Source organism: Loxodonta africana, chromosome 2, assembly GCF_030014295.1.
Source record: "Loxodonta africana isolate mLoxAfr1 chromosome 2, mLoxAfr1.hap2, whole genome shotgun sequence".
NCBI classification, from domain to species: Eukaryota; Metazoa; Chordata; class Mammalia; order Proboscidea; family Elephantidae; genus Loxodonta; species Loxodonta africana.
In genome coordinates this window covers 135,188,255-135,211,773 of record NC_087343.1, presented here as the reverse complement: position 1 = coordinate 135,211,773, position 23,519 = coordinate 135,188,255, and the positions used below count along the sequence as shown (strand labels likewise).

The 23,519-nt window shown below is 37.3% G+C and overlaps 1 protein-coding gene across 1 annotated transcript in view; it reads left to right on the top strand.

The window, feature by feature from the left end:
• SNX2 (sorting nexin 2) overlaps positions 1 to 23,519 on the top strand; it is a 79,572-nt gene that overhangs the window by 42,792 nt on the left and 13,261 nt on the right. Inside the window, exons 7-10 of the mRNA XM_010590414.3 lie at positions 7,701 to 7,779; positions 21,757 to 21,832; positions 22,736 to 22,849; positions 23,105 to 23,198. Of these exons, the coding sequence (XP_010588716.1) occupies positions 7,701 to 7,779; positions 21,757 to 21,832; positions 22,736 to 22,849; positions 23,105 to 23,198 (363 nt within the window). The remainder of the gene's footprint in view (positions 1 to 7,700; positions 7,780 to 21,756; positions 21,833 to 22,735; positions 22,850 to 23,104; positions 23,199 to 23,519) is intronic.

The window sequence follows — 23,519 nt, the reverse complement described above, 5'->3', positions numbered from 1 at the left end:
GACTGGGTAGCCAATTATAAGACTGTCAGTTAAATTATAGGCATAACTAACATTCATTGAGTGCTTACTGTGCTGAGTACTTTACCTGGATTCTCTCATTCAGTCCTCCTAACAACTTTATGATATTAATTTATCATTGTTCTTACTTAATAGGGAAGGAAACTAAGGTTCACCGAAGTTACATAACATGCCCCAAGTATTACAGCTATTAAGTGGCAGAGCTGAGTTTTGAATGCAGGCTATCTCACTCTTATTACCATTATTCTATTCTGCCTCCTTTTAGTATGATTATGGTTTGTTTTTATTTTTCACATAAAATAGAAAACATTTCAGTCTTTAAAAATAATGGTATATGTTTGTGGAATTATCTGTCAATATACATTTAAATTGTTTTAAAATTATTTGTATGCCACTTCATTCCAAAAAGGATTGAGGCAATTGGAAAAATGTACATAATATAGAAGTACATATGTATATAAACAGTGTGATCAGAATAGTAAGATGAAGTTTGAAGTAACTCAAAGTTCCTCAAAATATGTGCCATAAAACCTTTTTTTTTGTCTTTTTTATTGTGCTTTAAGTGAAAGTTTACAGTTCATGTTAGTTTCTTATACAAAACTTTATACACACATTGTTACGTAATCCTAGGTGCTCTCCCTGTAATGTGACAGCATACTCCTCCTTTCCACCCCGAGTTTCCTGTGTCCACTCAACAAGCACCTGTCCCCTTTCTGCCTTCTCATTTCGCCTCTGGACAGGAGCTGCCCATTTAGTCTAGTGTATCTACTTGAGCTAAGAAGCACTCTCTTCACAAATATCATTTTATGTCCTATAGTCCAGTCTGATCTTTGTCTAAGAGTTGGCTTCGGGAATGGTTTCAGTTCTGGGCTAACAGAAAGTCCAGGGGCCATGTCTTCCAGGGTTCTTCCAGTTTCAGTCAGACCATTAAGTCTGGTCTTTTTTACTAGAATTTGAGTTCTGTACCCTACTTTTCTCCTGCTCCATTAGGAACTCTGTTGTGTTCCTTGTCAGGGTGGTCATTAGTGGTAGCCAGGCATCATCTAGTTCTTCTGGTCTCACGCTATTGGAGTCTCTGGTTTATGTGGCCCTTTCTGTCTCTTGGGCCAGTATTTTCCTTGTGTCTTTGGTGTTCTTCATTCTCCTTTGCTCCCTGTGGGAACCAGTTGATGTATATTAGATGACTGCTCGCTAACTTTTAAGACCCCAGATGCACTTACCAAAGTGGGATGCAAAATATTTTCTTAATAAACTTTGTTATGCCAGTTGACCTAGATATCCCCTGAAACCATGATTCCCAGACCCCTGCCCCTGCTACTCTGTCCCTCAGAGTGTTTGGTTGTGTTCAGGAAACTTACTAGCTTTTGGTTTAGTCCAATTGTGCTGACTTCCCCTGTATTGTGTGTTGTCCTTTCCTTCACCTAGGATAATTCTTATCTATTATCTAATTGGTGAATACCCCTTTACCTCCCTCCCCACCCTCCTAACCATCAAAGAATGTTTTCTTCTGTGTTTAAACCTTTTCTTGAGTCCTTATAATAGTGGTCTTATACAATATTTGTCCTTTTACAACTAATTTCACTCAGCATGGTGCCTTCCAGGTTCATCCATGTTATGAGATGTTTCACAGATTCATCATTGTTCTTTATCATTGCGTAGTATTCCATTGTGTGAATATACCATAATTTGTTTATGCATTCATCCATTGATGGGCATCTAGGTTGTTTCCATCTTTTTGCTATCGTGAACAGTGCTGCAATGAACATGAGTGTGCATATATATTTGTGCGACAGCTCTTATTTCTCTAGGATATATTGCAAGGAGTGGGATTGCTGGATCGTATGGTAATTCTATTTCTTGCTTTTTAAGGAAGTGCCAAATCGATTTCCAAAGTGGTTGTACCATGTTACATTCCCACCAGCAGTATATAAGTATTCCAGTCTCTCCACAACCTCTCCAGCAATTATTATTTTGTGTTTTTTGAATTAATGCTGGCCTTGTTGGGGTGAGATGGTATCTCATTGTAGTTTTGATTTGCATTTCTCTAATGCGCTATAAAATCTTGAACAGTTATTAAAAGTGGGTAACAAATTGATTTCTGAACCCCCTGGTATCCAACCAGTGACAACAGCAATCACTTAAAAATTACACATTATTTATACATTTTTTAAGAAATATTTTTGGTGAAAATACAGCAAAACAGGTTCCCATGCAGCAGTCTCTACACATAATGTTTGTGTCATTGGTTACATTCTTCACATTGTGTCAACATTCTCATTTCTATTCTAGTTGTTTCACTCCCATTAACTTAGTCTGACTGCCTACTCCCCACCCCACCTTCTCATCCGTGCTTTAGAGTAACTGTTGTCCATTGGTCTTATATAGATAATTTTTTTAAAGAGCACAGTGTTCAAGGATGACATTCTTCACTTTTTGACCTAACTTGCTGTTTAGTTATGTTCATAAAAAAATTTTTAAATAAAAATGGATACATTTCTACAAAAAATTTAAAAAGTGAGAGTCCGTTTTAATGACATAGTGCTTTTCAAGTAATGAACACTTACAGCAGGGTGGTGGAATAAGAGTAGTAACATTTTCCCTTTGCTGGGAAGCTGTAACTTCCCACTAAAGGAAGAGGACTCTTTTCAGAAGCACATAAATGTTGCCACTTTTATAGGGCTTTGGTTGACTTAGAGACACTATTTCATGTACAGACATACCTCAGATATATTTGGGGTTTGATTCCAGACCACCACAATAAAGTGACTTTCACAAATATTTTGGTTTCCCAGTCCACATAAAATTTATGGTTTATGCTATACTGTAGTTGCTATGAGTTAGAATCAACTTGACAGAAACAGGTTTGCTTTGGTAGTCTATTAAGTATGTAATAGCATTATGTCTATAAAAACAACATACATACCTTAATAAAAAATACTTTGTTGCCAAAACATACTAACCATCATGTGACCCATCAGCCAGTTGTAATCTTTTTAGTGGTGGAAGGCCTTGGCTGGATGTTGATGGCTGTTGACTGATCAGGGTGGTGGTTGCTGAAGATTGGGGTGGCTGTGGCAATTTCCTAAAATAAGATAACAGTGAACTTTGCCCCATTGATGGATTCTTCTGTTCCTGAAAGATTTCTTTGTGGCATGCAATGCTGTTTGATAGCATTTGACCTACAGTAGAACTTCTTTCAAAATTAGAGTCAGTCCTCTCAAACCCTGGCCTTGCTTTATTGACTGTTTATATAACATTCCAAGTCCTTTGTGTCATTTCAGCAACGCCCACAGCATTTTCACTCAGAGTAGATTCCATCTCAAGAAAGTGGTAAGAAGTAACCCTTCGTCTGTTAAAATTTTATCATGAGATAGCAGCAATTCATTCACATCTTCAGGCTCCACTTTTAATTCTGGTTTTCTTGTTGTTTCCACTACCTCTGCAGTTACTTCCTCCACTGAAGTCTTAAACCCCTCAAAGTCATCCATGAGGGTTGGAATCACCTTCTTCCAAACTCCTGTTAATGTTGATACTTTGACCTCCTCCCATGAATTATGAATGTCCTTAATGGCATCTAGAATGGCGAATCCTTTCCAGAAGATTTTCAATTTACTTTGCCCATAACCATCAAAAGAATCACTATCTCTGGCAGCTATAGCTTTATGAAGTGTATCTCTTAAAGAATAAGACTTGAAAGTCAAAATTACTCCTTAATCCATGGGCTGCAGAGTGGATGTTGTGTTAGCAGCATGAAAACAATATTAACCTCCTTGTACCTCTCCATCAGAACTCTTGGGTGACCAGGTGCCTTGTCAATGAGCAGTAATATTTTAATAGGAATCTTTTTTTTCTGAGCAGTAGGTCTCAATAATGGGCTTAAAATATTTAGTAAACCATGTCGTAAACAGATGTGCTGTCATCCAGGCTTTGTTGTTCCATTTATAGAGCACAGGCAGAGTAGATTTACCATAATTCTTAAGGACCCTAGGGTTTTCAGGATGGTAAATGTGCATTGGCTTCAACTGCACTAGCCCCTGACAAGAGAGTCAGCCTGTCCTTTGAAGCTGTTTTGAAGCCAGGCGTTAATATCTCCTCTCTAGCTATAAAAGTCCTAGGCGGCAGCTTTTCCAATGGAAGGCTGTTTGTCTGCATTGAAAATCTGTTGCTTAGTGTAGCCCGCTCATCAGTTATCTCAGCTAGATCTTCTGGATGACTTGCTGCAGCTTCTGCATCAGCACTTACTGCTTCACCTTGCACTTTATGTTATGGAGACGGCTGCTTTCCTTAAACCTCATGAACCAACCTCTGCTAAGTTCACACTTTGCTTCTGCAGCTTCCTCACTTCTCTCAGCCTCACAGAATTGAAGAGAGTTAGGGCCTTGCTCTAGATTAGGCTTTGGCTTAAGGGAATGTTCTGGCTGGTTTGATCTCTCCAGACAACTAAAACTTTTCTCCATATCAGCAATAAGGTCATTTCTCTTTCTTATCATTCCTGTGTTCACTGGAGTAACACTTTTAATTTCATTCAAGAACTTTTCCTTTGCGTTCACAACTTGGCAAACTGGTGCAGGAGGCCTAGCTTTTGGCCTATCTCGGCTTTTGACATGCCTTCCTTGCTAAGCTTAATCATTTTTAGTTTTGGAAAGACTAGTGACTTCCTTTCACCTGAACACTTGTCCTAATTTCAATATTGTCCCGTCTCAGGAAATAGGGAGGCCTGAGGAGATGGAGAAATGGCCAGTTGATGGAGCAGTCAAAACACATGCAACATTTACTGATTAATTTCACCATCTTATATGGACGTGGTTCGTGGCACCTAAAACATTTATAATGGTAACATCAAAGATCACTGATCACAGGTCACTATAACAAATATAATAATAATGAAAAGGTTTGAAATATTGTAAGAATTACCAAAACGTGACATAGAGACAGGAAGTGAGCACATGCTGTTGGAAAAATGGTGCTGATAGATTAGCTCGACTCAAGGTTGCCACAGACTTTTGATTTGTAAAAAAAGTGCCATGTCTGTAGAGCACAGTAAAGTGTAGTGCAATTAAATGAGGTATGGCTGTAAACTGTTAGAAAAGAGCAACAACAGAGTTGAAAACTTATAAGAGTTAATTGGTTAGGGTTAGTTATTTTTTTTTCCCCACAGCGGCCCATAATGAATACTTCCAGAAGACTCTTGACTTCAGTGAAGACAGAATAAGGAAAGAGCTATATGGTGATTAAGATGATTTCAGGGAAGCAGAATATATAGAATAACATTTCCAATTCTAGTAGTCTAATCAGAGGAGGTAATTTTAGGAGTCTGGGTTTTCCTTTTCAAACCATTGTATTTTCAAAGGAATTATGTTGACGAAAACATTAATTGGTGATATATGTTAATTACTCACTAAATATACCAACCTGAAGAATAATTGCATGGTTTTACATTTGCTTTACATATCCATTTTTAAAACAGCTTTATTGAAATATAATTCATATGCTGTAAAATTTTCCATTTAAATTGTATAACGGCTTTTAATGTATTCACAGAGTTGTGCATCCATCACCACAATCAATTTTAGAGCACTTTCATTGCCCCCAAGAGAAACCCAGTACCCCGTCTCAGTTATCTAGTCCTGAGCCCAGGTGGCACAGTGGTTAAAAGCTCACCTGTTAACCAAAAGGTTGGCAGTTCAAATCCATCAGCCGCTCCTTGGAAACCCTATGGGGCAGTTCTAATCTGTCCTATAGGATGGCTATGAGTCAGCAACAGGTTTGAGTTTTTTTTTGTTGTTACAGTAGAAATACCACAAGTGGATGGCTTTAACAAACAAATTTATTCTCTCACAGTCTAGAAGTCCAAATTCGGGGGCCAGCTCTAGGGAATGCTTTCTCTCTGTCAGTTCTAGGGGGAAGTTCTTTGTCATCAATCTTCCCCTGGTCTAGGAGCTTCTCAGTACAGGGACCTGGGGTCCAAAGGACATGCTCCTGTCCTGGCTTTTCTTTCTTGGTGGTATGAGGTGTCTCTCTGCTTGTTTCTGTCTCCTTTTATCTGTTGTAAGATAAAAGGTGATGCAGGCCACACCCCTGGGAAACTCACTTTGCTTAGGATAAGGGCTGTGACCTGAGTCAGGGTGTCCAGCTTTAATCCTCTTTAACATAACCTAACCTTGCCTCGTTAACATGGGTTAGGTTAGGATTTACAACGCATAGGATAATCAGATCATAAAATGGTGAACAACCACAGAATACTGGGAATCATGGCCTAGCCAAGTTGATACACATTTTTTGGGGGGACATAATTCAGTCCATAACAATCCCTTAGCCATCACTCCTCCCCCACAATCTCTCCATACCTCCTAGTCCTAGGCAGCCATTTTCTTACTTTCTAGACATTTCATGTAAGTAGAATCATATATCATGGATCATGTGTGATCCTTTCTGACAGGCTTCTTTTACTCAGCATAATGTTTTCAGGGTTCTTCCATGATGTAGCATGTATCAGTACTTCTTTCTTCAGAATTTATTTTTGAAAGGAAGAACTAGAAAAAAGAACAGAACAATCTGCAATCTCATTCATATGTTAGTATTAAAATTGGAATTGCCAATACAGAAATGATCAGCATGATTTTTATATTTTTAATTCTAAAATTATGTTCTAAATGCCTGCGAAAGAGCTGGTTATTTTAACTATAATAAAACCAGTAAGGATAAGTTAAAAAGAACATGTTCTTAAAATCTGCAGCAGGGAAAACATTAAGCAAATCTATGAGTTATACTTATTTCTGTTTTTCCAGACCCCATTGTTGTTAGGTGCTGTCAAATTGGTTCTGACTCATAGCGACCCCATGTACAACAGAACGAAACACTTCCCGGTCCTGTGCCATCCTTAAAATCGTTGTTATGCTTGAGCCCATTGTTGCAGCCACTGTATCATTTCTCCTCGTTGAAGGTCTTCCTCTTTTCCACTGACCCTGTACTTTGCCAAGCATGATGTCCTTCTCCAGGGACTGATCCCTCCTGACAACATGTCCAGAATATGTAAGATGCAGTCTTGCCATCCTTGCTTCTAGGGAGCATTCTGGTTATATTTCATCTAGACCCTGTAGTAAAAGAAAACCTTAATTGTTGCTCATAAGAAATAAAAATGTTAGTTGAGCTTAAAAATGTTGATTTGAAATTATAGTATGCATATTGCGATACAAACACATTTTAATTTACCAGGAGTTAAATCTACAATAGATGAGAATTGGTTAAGCACTAGGTAACCAAAAAGTTGTCAGTTTGAATCTACCACCAGCTTGAGAGAGAAAAATGTGGCAGTCTGATTCCATAAAGAATTCAGCCTGGGAAACCCTGTGGGCCAGTTCTACTCTGTCCTACAGGGTCACAATGAGTCGGAATTGATTCAGCAGCAACAGATTTGGTTTTGGTTTATGCTTTTACGTAAAGGAACCGTTGTGGGTCAGAAAACTATAAACACAGCTTTATCTGTTCTTTCCTAAGCATTTACCAAGTAGAGATGTTAGTATATCATGTAAGTTTTAATCCCTTAAGATACTAGTTACAATTTAGGAGCTTTTGTTTTTGTCAGGTTTAAATTTAAAGTTATTTTAAGTTATGCAGAAAGAATTATAAAAGGCTGGTTCACAATAATATAGAATAATGAATATCATTGAATTTTTTCAAAGGCATGACCAAGGTCAAAGTGGGTAAAGAAGATTCATCGTCTACTGAATTCGTAGAAAAACGAAGAGCAGCTCTTGAAAGGTAATTCTAGACAATATACTTTATTACTCTTAGTTTTTACTTAAGTAATATAAATCTAATTATATGACAGTTAAATTTCAGTGATTAATTTTTTTTCAAAGTATCACTTGTTAGCTCTTACTGAGAATGCCTTAAACTTATAAAGAAATTTGCTTCTTTCAGCAACACCCTGCTGTGTACTTGTTCTGTTGTTATTAATTCTCATTAGTCATGTCTCTAACAAAATAACACCTGTTTTGTATCGTGTAGTACAAATAAGAATATAAGGTTGTGAACTATTTGGGAATAGAGTTGCTATATCAGAGCTGTAGTTAGCAAGAGAAGTAAGAAACTGCCAGATGTGCAAAAGGAAAACATAAATGTTGTAAAGGGGGAAAGGGTTGATAAAAATATTTTGATAAAAATAACCAATAATAACCAGTTGCTGTTGAGTCAGTTCCAACTCATGGTGACCCTACATGAGTCAGAGTCAAACTCTGCTCCATAGGGTTTTTTTCTTTTTTTTTTTTTTAATAACTTTTATTAAGCTTCAAGTGAACGTTTACAAATCCAATCAGTCTGTCACATATAAGTTTACATACATCTCACTCCCTACTCCCACTTGCTCTCCGCCTCTTGAGTCAGCCCTTTCAGTCTCTCCTTTCTTGACAATTTTGCCGGCTTCCCTCTCTCTCTATCCTCCCATCCCCCCTCCAGACAAGAGTTGCCAACACAATCTCAAGTGTCCACCTGATATAATTAGCTCACTCTTCATCAGCGTCTCTCTCCCACCCGCTGACCAGTCCCTTTCATGTCTGATGAGTTGTCTTCGGGGATGGTTCCTGTCCTGTGTCAACTGAAGGTCTGGGGAGCATGGCCGCCCGGATTCCTCCAGTCTCAGTCAGACCATTAGGTTTGGTCTTTTTATGAGAATTTGGGGTCTGTATCCCACTGATCTCCTGCTCCCTCAGGGGTCCTCTGCTGTGCTCCCTGTCAGGGCAGTCATCAATTGTGGCCGGGCACCAACTAGTTCTTCTGGTCTCAGGATGATGTAGGTCTCTGGTTCATGTGGCCCTTTCTGTCTCTTGGGCTCTTAGTTGTCGTGTGACCTTGGTGTTCTTCATTTTCCTTTGCTCCAGGTGGGTTGAGACCAATGGATGCATCTTAGATGGCCGCTTGTTAGCATTTAAGACCCCAGACGCCACATTTCAAAGTGGGATGCAGAATGATTTCATAATAGAATTATTTTGCCAATTGACTTAGAAGTCCCCGCAAACCATGTTCCCCAGACCCCCGCACTTCCTCTGCTGACCTTTGAAGTATTCAGTTTATCCCGGAAACTTCTTTGCTTTTGGTCCAGTCCAATTGAGCTGACCTTCCAGGTATTGAGTGTTGTCTTTCCCTTCACCTAAAGCAGTTCTTATCTACTGATTAATCAATAAAAAACCCTCTCCCACCCTCCCTCCCTCCCCGCCTCGTAACCACAAAAGTATGTGTTCTTCTCAGGTTTACTATTTCTCAAGATCTCATAATAGTGGTCTTATACAATATTTGTCCTTTTGCCTCTGACTCATTTCGCTCAGCATAATGCCTTCCAGGTTCCTCCATGTTATGAAATGTTTCAGAGATTCGTCACTGTTCTTTATCGATGCATAGTATTGCATTGTGAGAATATACCACAATTTATTTACCCATTCATCCGTTGATGGACACCTTGGTTGCTTCCAACTTTTTGCTATTGTAAACAGAGCTGCAGTAAACATGGGTGTGCATATATCTGTTTGTGTGAAGGCTCTTGTATCTCTAGGGTATATTCCTAGGAGTGGGATTTCTGGGTTGTATGGTAGTTTTATTTCTAACTGTTCAAGATAACGCCAGATAGATTTCCAAAGTGGTTGTACCATTTGACATTCCCACCAGCAGTGTATGAGAGTTCCAATCTCTCCGCAGCCTCTCCAACATTTATTATTTTGTGTTTTTTGGATTAATGCCAGCCTTGCTGGTGTGAGATGGAATCTCATCGTAGTTTTAATTTGCATTTCTCTAATGGCTAATGATCGAGAGCATTTTCTCATGTATCTGTTGGCTGCCTGAATATCTTCTTTAGTGAAATGTGTGTTCATATCCTTTGCCCACTTCTTGATTGGGTTGTTTGTCTTTTTGTGGTTGAGTTTTGACAGAATCATGTAGATTTTAGAGATCAGGCGCTGGTCGGAGATGTCATAGCTGAAAATTCTTTCCCAGTCTGTAGGTGGTCTTTTTACTCTTTTGGAGAAGTCTTTAGATGAGCATAGGTGTTTGATTTTTAGGAGCTCCCAGTTATCGGGTTTCTCTTCATCATTTTTGGTAATGTTTTGTATTCTGTTTATACCTTGTATTAGGGCTCCTAGGGTTGTCCCAATTTTTTCTTCCATGATCTTTATCGTTTTAGTGTTTATGTTTAGGTCTTTGATCCACTTGGAGTTAGTTTTTGTGCATGGTGTGAGGTATGGGTCCTGTTTCATTTTTTTGCAAATGGATATCCAGTTATGCCAGCACCATTTGTTAAAAAGGCTATCTTTTCCCCAGTTAATTGACACTGGTCCTTTGTCAAATATCAGCTGCTCATACGTGGATGGATCTATGTCTGGGTTCTCAATTCTGTTCCATTGGTCTATGTGTCTGTTGTTGTACCAATACCAGGCTGTTTTGACTACTGTGGCTGTATAATAGGTTCTGAAGTCAGGTAAGGTGAGGCCTCCCACTTTCTTCTTCTTTTTCAGTAGTGCTTTGCTTATCCGGGGGTTCTTTCCCTTCCATATGAAATTGGTGATTTGTTTCTCTATCCCCTTAAAATATGACATTGGAATTTGGATCGGAAGTGCGTTAAATGTATAGATGGCTTTTGGTAGAATAGACATTTTTACTATGTTAAGTCTTCCTATCCATGAGCAGGGTATGTTTTTCCACTTAAGTATGTCCTTTTGAATTTCTTGTAGTAGAGCTTTGTAGTTTTCTTTGTATAGGTCTTTTACATCCTTGGTAAGATTTATTCCTAAGTATCTTATCTTCTTGGGGGCTCCTGTGAATGGTATTGATTTGGTTATTTCCTCTTCGGTGTTCTCTTTGTTGATGTAGAGGAATCCAAGTGATTTTTGTATGTTTATTTTATAACCTGAGACTCTGCCAAACTCTTCTATTAGTTTCAGTAGTTTTCTGGAGGATTCCTTAGGGTTTTCTGTGTATATAATCATGTCATCTGCAAATAGTGATAACTTTACTTCTTCCTTGCCAATCCGGATACCTATTATTTCTTTGTCTAGCCTAATTGCCCTGGCTAAGACTTCCAACACGATGTTGAATAAGAGCGGTGATAAAGGGCATCCTTGCCTGGTTCCCGTTCTCAAGGGAAATGCTTTCAGGTTCTCTCCATTTAGAGTGATATTGGCTGTTGGCTTTGCATAGATGCCCTTTAGTATGTTGAGGAATTTTCCTTCAGTTCCTATTTGGTAAGAGTTTTTATCATAAATGGGTGTTGGACTTTGTCAAATGCCTTTTCTGCATCAATTGATAAGATCATGTGGTTTTTGTCTTTTGTTTTATTTATGTGATGGATTACATTAATGGTTTTTCTGATATTAAACCAGCCTTGCATACCTGGTATAAATCCCACTTGATCAGGGTGAATTATTTTTTTGATGTGTTGTTGGATTCTATTGGCTAGAATTTTGTTGAGGATTTTTGCATCCATGTTCATGAGGGATATAGGTCTATAATTTTCTTTTTTTGTAATGTCTTTACCTGGTTTTGGTATCAGGGAGATGGTGGCTTCATAGAATGAGTTGGGTAGTATTCCGTCATTTTCTATGCTTTGGAATACCTTTAGTAGTAGTGGTGTTAACTCTTCTCTGAAAGTTTGGTAGAACTCTGCAGTGAAGCCATCCGGGCCAGGGCTTTTTTTTTGTTGGGAGTTTTTTGATTACCGTTTCAATCTCTTTTTTTGTTATGGGTCTATTTAGTTGTTCTACTTCTGAATGTGTTAGTTTAGGTAGGTAGTGTTTTTCCAGGAATTCATCCATTTCTTCTAGGTTTTCAAATTTGTTAGAGTACAATTTTTCATAATAATCTGAAATGATTCTTTTAATTTCATTTGGTTCTGTTGTGATGTGTTCCTTCTCATTTCTTATTCGGGTTATTTGTTTCCTTTCCTGTATTTCTTTAGTCAGTCTAGCCAATGGTTTATCAATTTTGTTAATTTTTTCAAAGAACCAGCTTTTGGCTTTGTTAATTCTTTCGATTGTTTTTCTGTTCTCTAATTCATTTAGTTCAGCTCTAATTTTTATTATTTGTTTTCTTCTGGTGCCTGATGGATTCTTTTGTTGCTCAGTTTCTATTTGTTCAAGTTGTCGGGACAGTTCTCTGATTTTGGCTCTTTCTTCTTTTTGTATGTGTGCATTTATTGATATAAATTGGCCTCTGAGCACTGCTTTTGCTGTGTCCCAGAGGTTTTGATAGGAAGTATTTTCATTCTCATTGCTTTTTATGAATTTCCTTATTCCCTCCTTGATGTCTTCTATAACCCAGTCTTTTTTCAGGAGGGTATTGTTCATTTTCCAAGTATTTGATTTCTTTTCCCTAGTTTTTCTGTTATTGATCTCTAGTTTTATTGCCTTGTGGTCTGAGAAGATGCTTTGTAATATTTCGATGTTTTGGACTCTGCAAAGGTTTGTTTTATGACCTAATATGTGGTCTATTCTAGAGAATGTTCCATGTGCGCTAGAAAAAAAAGTATATTTTGCAGCAGTTGGGTGGAGAGTTCTGTATAAGTCAATGAGGTCAAGTTGGTTGATTGTTGTAATTAGATCTTCCGTGTCTCTGTTGAGCTTCTTACTGGATGTCCTGTCCTTCTCCGAAAGTGGTGTGCTGAAGTCTCCTACTATAATTGTGGAGGTATCTATCTCGCTTTTCAATTCTGTTAAAATTTGATTTATGTATCTTGCAGCCCTGTCATTGGGTGCATAAATATTTAATATGGTTATGTCTTCCTGATCAATTGTCCCTTTTATCATTATATAGTGTCCTTCTTTATCCTTTGTGGTGGATTTAAGTTTAAGGTCTATTTTGTCAGAAATTAATATTGCCACTCCTCTTCTTTTTTGCTTATTGTTTGCTTGATATATTTTTTTCCATCCTTTGAGTTTTAGTTTGTTTGTGTCTCTAAGTCTAAGGTGTGTCTCTTGTAGGCAGCATATAGATGGATCGTGTTTCTTTATCCAGTCCGTGACTCTCTGTCTCTTTATTGGTGCATTTAGTCCATTTACATTCAGCGTAATTATAGATAAATAAGTTTTTAGTGCTGTCATTTTGATGCCTTTTTATGTGTGTTGTTGACAATTTCATTTTTCCACATACTTTTTTGTGCTGAGGTGTTTTTCTTAGTAAATTGTGAGATCCTCATTTTCATAGTGCTTGACTTTATGTTAGTTGAGTCGTTACGTTTTTCTTGGTTTTTATCTTGAGTTACAGAGTTGTTATACCTTTTTGTGGTTACCTTATTATTTACCCCTATTTTTCTAAGTAAAAACCTAACTTGTATTGTTCTATATCGCCTTGTATCACTCTCCATCTGGCAGTCCAATGCCTCCTGTATTTAGTCCCTCTTTTTGATTATTGTGATCTTTTACCTATTGCCTTCCATGATTCCCTGTTATGTGTATTTTTTTTTTTTAATTAATCTTAATTTGTTTGTTTTTGTGATTTCCCTATTTGAGTTGATATCAGGACGTTCTGTTTTGTGACCTTGTGTTGTGCTGATATCTGATATTATTGGTTTTCTGACCAAACAATATCCTTTAGTATTTCTTGTAGCTTTGGTTTGGTTTTTGCAAATTCTCTAAACTTGTGTTTGTCTGTAAATATCTTAATTTCGCCTTCATATTTCAGAGAGAGTTTTGCTGGATATATGATCCTTGGCTGGCAGTTTTTCTCCTTCAGTGTTCTGTATATGTCGTCCCATTCCCTTCTTGCCTGCATGGTTTGTGCTGAGTAGTCAGAACATATTCTTATTGATTCTCCCTTGAAGGAAACCTTTCTTTTCTCCCTGACTGCTTTTAAAATTTTCTGTTTATCTTTGGTTTTGGTGAGTTTGATGACAATATGTCTTGGTGTTTTTCTTTTTGGATCAGTCTTAAATGGGGTTCGATGAGCATCTTGGATAGCTATCCTTTCGTCTTTCATGATGTCAGAGAAGTTTTGTGTCAGGAGTTCTTCAACTATTTTCTCTGTGTTTTCTGTCCCCCCTCCCTGTTCTGGGACTCCAATCACCCGCAGGTTATCCTTCTTGATAGAGTCCCACATAATTCTTAGGGTTTCTTCGTTTTTTTTAATTCTTTTCTCTGATTTTTTTTCAGCTATGTTGGTGTCGATTCCCTGGTCCTCCAGATGTCCCAGTCTGCATTCTAATTGCTTGAGTCTGCTCCTCTGACTTCCTAGTGCGTTGTCTAATTCTGTTATTTTATTGTTAATCTTTTGGATTTCTACATGTTGTCTCTCTATGGATTCTTGCAACTTATTAATTTTTCCAGTATGTTCTTGAATAATCTTTTTGAGTTCTTCAACAGTTTTATCAGTGTGTTCCTTGGCTTTTTCTGCAGTTATCCTAATTTCATTTGTGATATCATTAAGCATTCTGTAAATTAGTTTTTTATATTCTGTATCTGATAATTCCAAGATTGTATCTTCATTTGGGAAAGATTTTGATTCTTTTGTTTGGGGGGTTGGAGAAGCTGTCATGGTCTGCTTCTTTAAGTGGTTTGATATGGATTGTTGTCTCCGAGCCATCACTGGGAAACTAGTTTTTCCAGAAAATCCGCTAAAAAAAAATGCAGTCAGATCCCTATCAGAGTTCTCCCTCTGGCTCAGGCTATTCAGATGTTAATGAAGCCGCCTGGGGAGGGTGGGGGAGGGAACAGAGAGATAGGAGAGTAGCACCTCAGAATATAGCCAGAGTTGCTCGTCTTGCTTGGAATGAGTATCATATCTGAGACTCCCGGGGGGCGCGTCGCCTATGTGTGCTGGCTGTGTGGAGATTGCCCCCGGGGGCTCTGGCCCGCTGGAGTCACGGTCAGATCCTCCGCTTCCAGCCCCACGCCCAGCGTCAAGGCTCCCCTACTGGGACGGTGCACTCTCAACTCCAATATCAGTTGCTGCCTCCCGGGGACTCCTCGTCCCTCCAGTCGCGTGGCCGTGCCGCCCCCGAGAACCAGTTGGGCCTCCTCCCGGGGTTAGTTCAGATGGGCGGAGCAGGTCCCCGTGCTTGTGCCGTGACTGAGTGTCCAGGCTGGGACGCTGTTCTCCCCGCTCCAATACCAGTCGCTCCCTCCCAGGGACTTCTCCTACCGGCTGAGTCCCACGCCACCCACGCGACCCGGCTGGTCCCCTTCCCGGGGTTAGTTCAGGGGGGTGGAGCAACTGTCCGTGTTTATGCCGTACCTGCGTCCAGTCCAAATCCCTGCGGGACGGTTCCCCGGCTCGGACGCTGCTCTTTCTGCTCCAAGACCAGTCACTGCCTCCCGGGGACTTGTCCGTGGAACCGGCTGGTCCCCCTCCCGGGGTTAGTTCAGGAGGGTGCAGCCGCTCTCTGTGCTTGTGCCGTACCTGACTGGTACACTGGCTCCAGGCTCTGGAAACAATCGCTGCTTCCCCATATTAGTTCGTTCTCCGTCTCTAAATCTGTGTTTGTTGTTCAGGGTTCGTAGATTGTTATGTATGTGATCGATTCACTTGTTTTTCTGTGTCTTTGTTGTAAGAGGGATCCGAGGTAGTGTCTGCCTAGTCCGCCATCTTGGCTTCGCCGTCCATAGGGTTTTTAATGGCAGATTTTTGGGAAGTAGATTGCAGCCCTTTGTTTCAGAGCACCTCTGGGTAGACTTGAACCACCAATCTTTCAGTTAGCCTTTTGGTTAGCAGCTGAACACTTAACCATTTGTACCACCCAGGGACTAGGTATAAAAATACCTCTTTGTTATTATTAGGTTCTTAGGAAGTTATACCATATCTGTGTATCCTGTTGGATAATTTGACTAATTATATATAAAAAAAAATTATAGTTCATCTAAATTTTTCCTTTTGAGTTATCACTTGGTAAGAACATCGTTAAATACCATGAAGAATGTGGGTTTGTCCCCTCCCCTGTTTTTGTATAATTGATTTTAACCAAAGTATACAAAAGTATTAGCCCTTGCTTCAGTTGACTAACTGTATACTTAAAGGCTAATGTGTATGCTGTACTTATCTTACAATACTTGACTTTACACGTCTCCTATACCTTTGAAGACTTGCTTTCATTGCGGCAGACTAGAAGGGAAGTAGGAGGAATTCCATTCCAAGAATCTTAATGTTTACTTCTTCCTTGCTAAGCTAAAAATGTGAGAAAACAGAATTTGAAACTATTTTAAAGCCCAACTTTTAGAACATAGTCTGTTCATAGAGTGGGTGTTACCTAGGCTTGAAATACTTTCTAGTTTCATAGATTTTGTTTTGTTTTGATTTTTGGCTTAAAATTGGTGGTTGAGATGGGTACGACAGGTTTTAGAGAATGGTATATGTATCTCTGGGGTGTAAATTATTTTTAAGAACAATTTTTAAGACAACTTAATTTCTGGTTTATGATAGTAAATTTTTTAATTTTTAAGAAAATGCCACAGTAAAGTTAGTTTTGAACAATTTGCAGATAAAAAGCAAAAGAGCATGTATTTTAAAATCTAAAATTATAGAAGACATAAGAGATGGGATTATGGATGTGAGAATCAGCAATTACTCTAGAGAAGAATTTAAATTACATCAAAAGAAGTTTAGGTTAGGCATTAGAATTGATTCTGTTGTGAGAGAGGCCATAGATAATATTTTTAAGAGTAAAGGTAGATAATGCTGTGCCTTGATTTTACTTAGTCCTTTCTCAAAGTATAAACATAATCCTTTGAGAGACCTTTCAGGTCCTATTTTTCTATGAGTAAATTTGAACTATTTCGGATGGCACGCTTGATAAGTAACTTAATGAAGATTTATTGTACCAAAGGCACATAATTTGATTCTTCATTCACCTTTCATCTAACTTAACTGCATTTTATAGTACTAAGGAGCCCTGGTGACACAGTGGTTAAGAGCTAGGCTGCTAACCAAAAAGTTGGCAGTTCAAAAACGCCAGCTGCTCTTGGAAGCCCTGTGGGGCGGTTCTACTCTGTCCTGTAGGGTCGCTATGGGTTGAAATCGACTGGACAGCAACGGGTTTATTTAACCATACCTTTATGCAGTATGAAACATAGAAGAAAGTTTTACAGAAATGCTGAAACTTGACTAGTGTGTGAAGATAATTTCTTTACAGAAAAATGTTACTTGTTAAATGCTACCTCAGTGAAATTTGCAGTAGTGAAAAAAAGAACAGTGTGAGGAAATGTTCATTTTTGCATTAGAAAAAATGACAAAGGAAAGTATATATGTGAAAGCATACAAGCAAAGGAACTGGAATGATTTGACCGTAATCCTAATTCTCCTAATTCCCCTGTCCCAGCCACTTTTGCACATTTATTTTTGAATCTGTATAAGATTTTAAAATCGCATTTTCCTTAACCTTTCCTATAACAGACTTTTCTAAAGTGGTTTTCCTATGACATTTCTAAAAATTTAAACATTAGTGCAGACATACAGTTCTTTTGGGGTACCTAGCCTGGTCAGGAAAGTGTTTCTGTTTGTATTACTTTATCAATACTATGGTAATCATTTACATATTTATTGATTTGTTCAACTTAGAGAATCCAGATGACCGTCTTAAAGGGAAAGGATAAACGCCTGGTATTAAAACCTAGAAAGAGAAAGGGAGTGGTAACGTACTCAAGAGCTCTCCTGTGCCACACTTAGTAAAGTAAGCAGAGACTACCTATTGAGTATCCCTAAGATGTAAGATGGCACGTTTGATTTTCTTGAGAGCGTTTCACGTCTTACCTTAAGGTCCTGTTGACTTTATTTTACGTGTGAGGACACTCTTCTGTAAATATAAGCTGAGAAATTCAGTATAGCCTGATAATAACAGTGTACAGGAATACAAGATTTAGAATCAGTTGTCAGTTCAAGCCTCACTCTTACTACACACTATCTGTGTGACCATCACCAAGTTACTTAACTTCAGTGCATTCTTCCTTATCTCTAAAGTTGAAGTATATCTGTTAAGATTATGTTTATTTAAAGCACCTAAAAGCCCACCTGACAAGGCCTAAGCAGATAATGTAGATAAATTAACCAACTCTTTCAAGAAGTTTGGAGGTAGATAACAGCCTTTTGGGATTATCTAATTATCAAGAAATCCTATCACCATCTATTGACTACCCTGGTAGCATAGAGGTTAAGAGCTATGGCAGCTAGCCAAAAGGTCAGCAGTTCAAATCTACCAGGCACTCCTTGGAAACTCTACTGGGCAACTTTACCTTGTCTTATGGGGTCGGTATGAGCCGGAATTGACTCAACAGCAGTGGGTTTGGTTTTTTCGGTTTGCTGACTGCTCTAGTCCAAATGGAAAACCTGGTGGTGTAGTGGTTAATTGCTATGGCTGCTAACCAAAAGGTCAGCAGTTCGAATCAACCAGGCACTTCTTGGAAACTATGGGGCAGTCTGCTCTGTCCTATAGGGTCACTATGAGTCAGAATTGATTTGATGGCAACAGGTCTGGCTTTTTTTTTTTTTCCTGATCCAAATGCCTTAACTCTAGTAGCCTGCTAAGTGGCCCTTCTTCCATCCATGCACCTTTGCTCTGTTTTTAACACAGTAACTAGAGTGATCCTTTTAAAACCTAAGTCAGATCATCACTCCCCATTTCACTCAGAATAAAAGCCTGAAGTCTTTATAACGACCTACAAGACCTTACATGACCTTGCACCACCCACCTCTGATACCTATTTGATCTCATATAATCCTTGATCATAAAAAAAAAAGTTTTTTTTTTTTAATCCTCGATCACTCTACTCTAGCCACACTGACCTTTTTCCTGCTCCTCAAATATCCCAGGCATGTTCCTTCCTACCTTACATTCTTTTTATTGTCTCTTCTCTCTGCCTAGAATTCTTTGTTCCCTGATGCCTACCTGGCTAACTCCCTTACCTCTTTCAAGTTCAAATGTTCAAATATCACCTTTTCAGTGGTGCCTATTCTGACTTGGTGGCGTAGTGGTTAAGAGCTTGGCTGCTAACCAAAAGGTCAGTAGTTTGAATCTACCAGCCACTCCTTGGAAACACCTGTGGGGCAGTTCTACTCTGTCCTATTGGGTCACTATGAGTTGGAATCGACTTGACAGCAATGAGTTTTTATTTTGACCCATCTGTTTGAATTACCACCAAGCACATCTCACACACTTGATCCCATTTATCCTACTGTTCTATCCTTCCTTCTTTTCCACAGCACTTCTCAGCTTGTCACATACTATATAATTTATGTTTATTATTTTTATAGTTTATTGTCTGCCTTCTGTTACTAAAATATAAGCTCCCCACAAGAGAAAAGGGATCTTGGTCATTTTTGTCCACTGATACATTCCAAAGTACACAGAACAGTACCTGAAACCTAGTAAGTGCTCAATAAATATTTGTTAAATGAACAAATTAATATCAAAGACCCAGGCCTTCTGCTTTTTTATTCTGTCATTGTTATCATGTGTGTCAGAGTTCCAAGCAAGATAATTATTTTTAACTTTGTTCTCTTAATCATTTTATATAACCTGCTTTATTTTGTTGTATTTTAGGTACTTAGATAGGAACTTAAAAGCCCCACATGACTAAATCTATCAGTAACCTTTCTCTAGAGTGAAGCTGAAGAACAACCGTTGACCACCTCCTGTTGGGTAGAATACTTTGCATCAATCTCATTGTATCTTTCTGTCTTCCTTCTGTATTTCTGTTTCTCCCCATACCTCTTTTCTTCTTCCTATATTCTTTTCCTGTTTTTGTTCTGTATCTTTTCTATATATTTCTACAAACTTCTCTGACCCTAATTCTGAATCGGTATATATTTATTAAAAAAAAAAATTAGATATTCATTATTCTAAGATCCATTTAATGTTTCTGTTCTTAACTTTAACATTATATAAGCTTAATACCTTTTTTTTTTTTTTTTTTTAAATAGTTGGTTGCTTTTTACTTCCCTGTAACTCTTAGGAGAAAGGAAAGTTTTACTTTGTTTTTCTCAACAGTCATTTCCCAAAATTGATTCCTCAGGATATTAATATGTGGTATGCTGCTGTGCATTATAAATCTTGAAGAAAAGGATGTGTATGTAGTGTATTTCAAACTTTTTTGAGTGTAAGGACTAGTATTCTGCAGAGCCCACTTTGGAAAGTTGTTTTATAACTGATATTTCAGTTCGAAATACTAGACTGTTTCTTGAAGGTTGGATTTACATATTCCTTCCTGCTTGTTTATTTTACAAATGTCTGAGTGCCTGCTATTTACTAGCTATTGTGAACACTGAGATGAACAAGTTCCACAAAATGTCTTCAAGCAGTAGCAGTCTAAGCAGCTCAGTAACTTACCTAATAGTATTGGGAGAATTTCAGTGTTAAAATTGTAAGTAAAATTCCACTCGGAAAATACCAGCATTTCTTAAACTTGCAGGAGTAGTGTTCCTGCTGCATCTCTTTTATTGCTTTGATAATATAGGCAGTAATTTATTTTTTAATTTTTTCGTTTTAAAACCATGTGTAACACATTTGCCAATTCAGCATTTTTTCAGGTATACACTTTAGTGATATCAATTATATTAATCATGTGTATAACCACCGCCCATAGCAAATGTTTTTTAAACCACAATGTGGACTGTATGCCCGTACCTATTAAACGATCTATTTCTATTATAATGGCGTCTTACATGGGCTACTGATTTAAAATGAAGCTTAATATGGTATGTGTTTTATTTAAATACTGAAGAACGGAAGTTAACGTTTAAACATCGATAAAATAGTCATTTTGATCAGTGCATAGAATTTGACTTTAGAGAAGATTATCACTGTTTTTCAGAAACTTTATTAATGTTAGGCATATCTGATATGCTTAAATTTCAGGCATATTTAAAGCCTACCTTGTAAAAAGATAGAAGAAATTACTACATTTATTCTAGAGAAAGAGAATAAAGATAATATTAACAGTGAGGTAAACTAACATATTTGAAATGTTACTGTATGTAATCATTAATCTAGGAAAAGACAGCATTTTTAAACTGGGATTAGATAAGTAATCAAGAATCATCTAATAGTTGGCCTTTTTTTCCCTTTTATGGAAGGGTGACTGATAATTTATTATGGACAACAGAAATGTGAGCTTTTCTAGTAAAGGAAAATGACTGAAGTTGGGCAAATAGTGATTTAATAGTGGCGTTTTCCTTTACTTTTTCATTTGTATTTTATGTGATGCATTATTTCAGTAAGGAATACATTTATTTAAAACAAAAATATTGAAGAAAATTTAGTCCTTGTCTAATAAAGACCAAAGCCGATGGTGATAATTTAAATCTGCCAACATGGAAAAAAATTGGTAGGTTTCCTCCCATTTTTGTAACAGTAAGATTGAAAAAAGTTAACTGGAATGTATAGTGATATACATCATAGGACTCTGAAGTAATAACTGGAAACATTTTGATATTACTCAAAGATAAAATTACTGGACAAGCTCATACACCTTTTTACAACTCTAACACTTTGCAGTGATAAATTTATTTAGCCACTCCCATCCTTTCATCCCCACCATCTCTTTTTTTATATAATTGTGAAACCAAAAACACAAGCAGTGAGGGATAACATCAATTTTCAAAAGATGGACACAAAGCTTTTTAATATTTAATTGCTCTAAAATTCTAAATACAGCAAAGACAGACTGATAGGAGGTAAACTAAGATACCTTTTTTACCTAGCTTCTTAATCTTTTGCAATAAGATTTAACAGAATGCTACTGATAAATAAAGAAGCAATTTTATTCTTAAATCTAGGTATCTTCAACGAACAGTAAGGCATCCAACTTTACTACAGGATCCTGATTTAAGGCAGTTCTTGGAAAGTTCTGAGGTATTATTTCTACTTTAAATGTTTATATGTAAATATTCTCATTCTTTTCATCAGTATAATAATTTGTATAAGTTTAGATATTCAGCAAATAATTAATGAACTTTTTTTTTTAACTTAGGGCTTATAGTAACTTAACTAAATTACTAGCAAAATATCTTTGCACTGATATTTGCAGAATGATCAGCCCCTTTCTTGAAAATTTAAAAGAAGATTTAAGAGAGTGATTTATGTGTAGTCAGACTTTCAATACCCTAAGTTGTTGCTTAGGCATTGTGTTGAAATAAGCTATTCAGATCTCATTTTAGAGGTAGTTGGATGTATTTTTGTATATATTTTCTAATATCCTTATTAAGGTTTTTTTACTTGAAAGAGCCTAAATTAACTTATAATAGTGCTACTCTTTGTATTTGGGATGTTTGGCACGTATAGATTTCTAATTGCTACTGTTTGCATTTATTTATTTAATTTTATTTTTTATTTGAGTCTTAGAATTTTAAAAGTACTCAACCATATAATCCTAACAGCATAAAGAGATTTTTCTCAAGATTCCTTTTTCTTTCCTTATGAACAGTTTATTTGTGCTAGGAAACAGGTGGCCAGTGTTAAGGTGCTTGACGATTTCTTAATATACTTTGACAAACAGGGTGTTTGTTCCATCTAAATGTAAACGTGCAGAAGAGAAGCAAATGGAAAGTGTATTTTTTAAGTTTTCCTTTGAGAATGTACAAGTAGTACATTTGAGAAATTAGGTCCTACTATTGAAATGTATGAGAGTGAAGAAAATACAACCTCCTTTTCTTCCCTTTTTTTTTTTTAACCTGAGGAAGAGGGTCCCTTTTGTGCCTAGTTAAACCTCCAGGCTTTTAACCGGTTTGTTTGCCCTTATTTGTCATTCAATTCCAGCTGCCTAGAGCAGTTAATACACAAGCCCTGAGTGGAGCAGGAATATTGAGGATGGTGAACAAGGCCGCCGACGCTGTCAACAAAATGACAATCAAGATGAATGAATCGGATGCAGTAAGAACTGATTTTTCGACTTGAATAATGAGATGAATTAATGAGCCCAACAATTGCATTTTAAAGCTGTACAAGTAGAAAATAGGATATTAATTTGCTTATTGAATTTAGTTTTCTCAGCCACATCAGTTGACTACCATGGTTATACACGGTTAATTTGTTGTTTTAAAACAAGGAATGTAGCTTGCTATTGGTAACCTAATTTACAGTGGTTTGTTCTTGCTAAATTAGCTCCATTTTTCATTTTTTTCTTAGTGGTTTGAAGAAAAGCAGCAGCAATTTGAGAATCTGGATCAGCAACTTAAGAAACTTCATGCCAGCGTTGAAGCCTTGGTCTGTCATCGAAAAGGTTTGTTTGCCTTGTTATTTATGTGTTTTTTTTTTTACCATAAAGCTAATTAAAATATTTCATTTAAGTTGTATTAAAATGAATATTCTGAGGTTATTATGGAAGACAGAAAACAATAACTAAAGGGAATGTTTTTCTGTTTGAACTGTTATTTAAATTTTTTTGTTCTGTTTTAACCTAGCTTCCAGTTTAGAAGTAGAAAAATCCTGAGCTTATAAAAGCGTGTCTTGAACTCTGAATTAAAACTGTTGTTCACTTGATTAACTCTTTGTTAAATGTATTTACAATTCAATGAATAAAGATATCTTATTAGTAACTTTG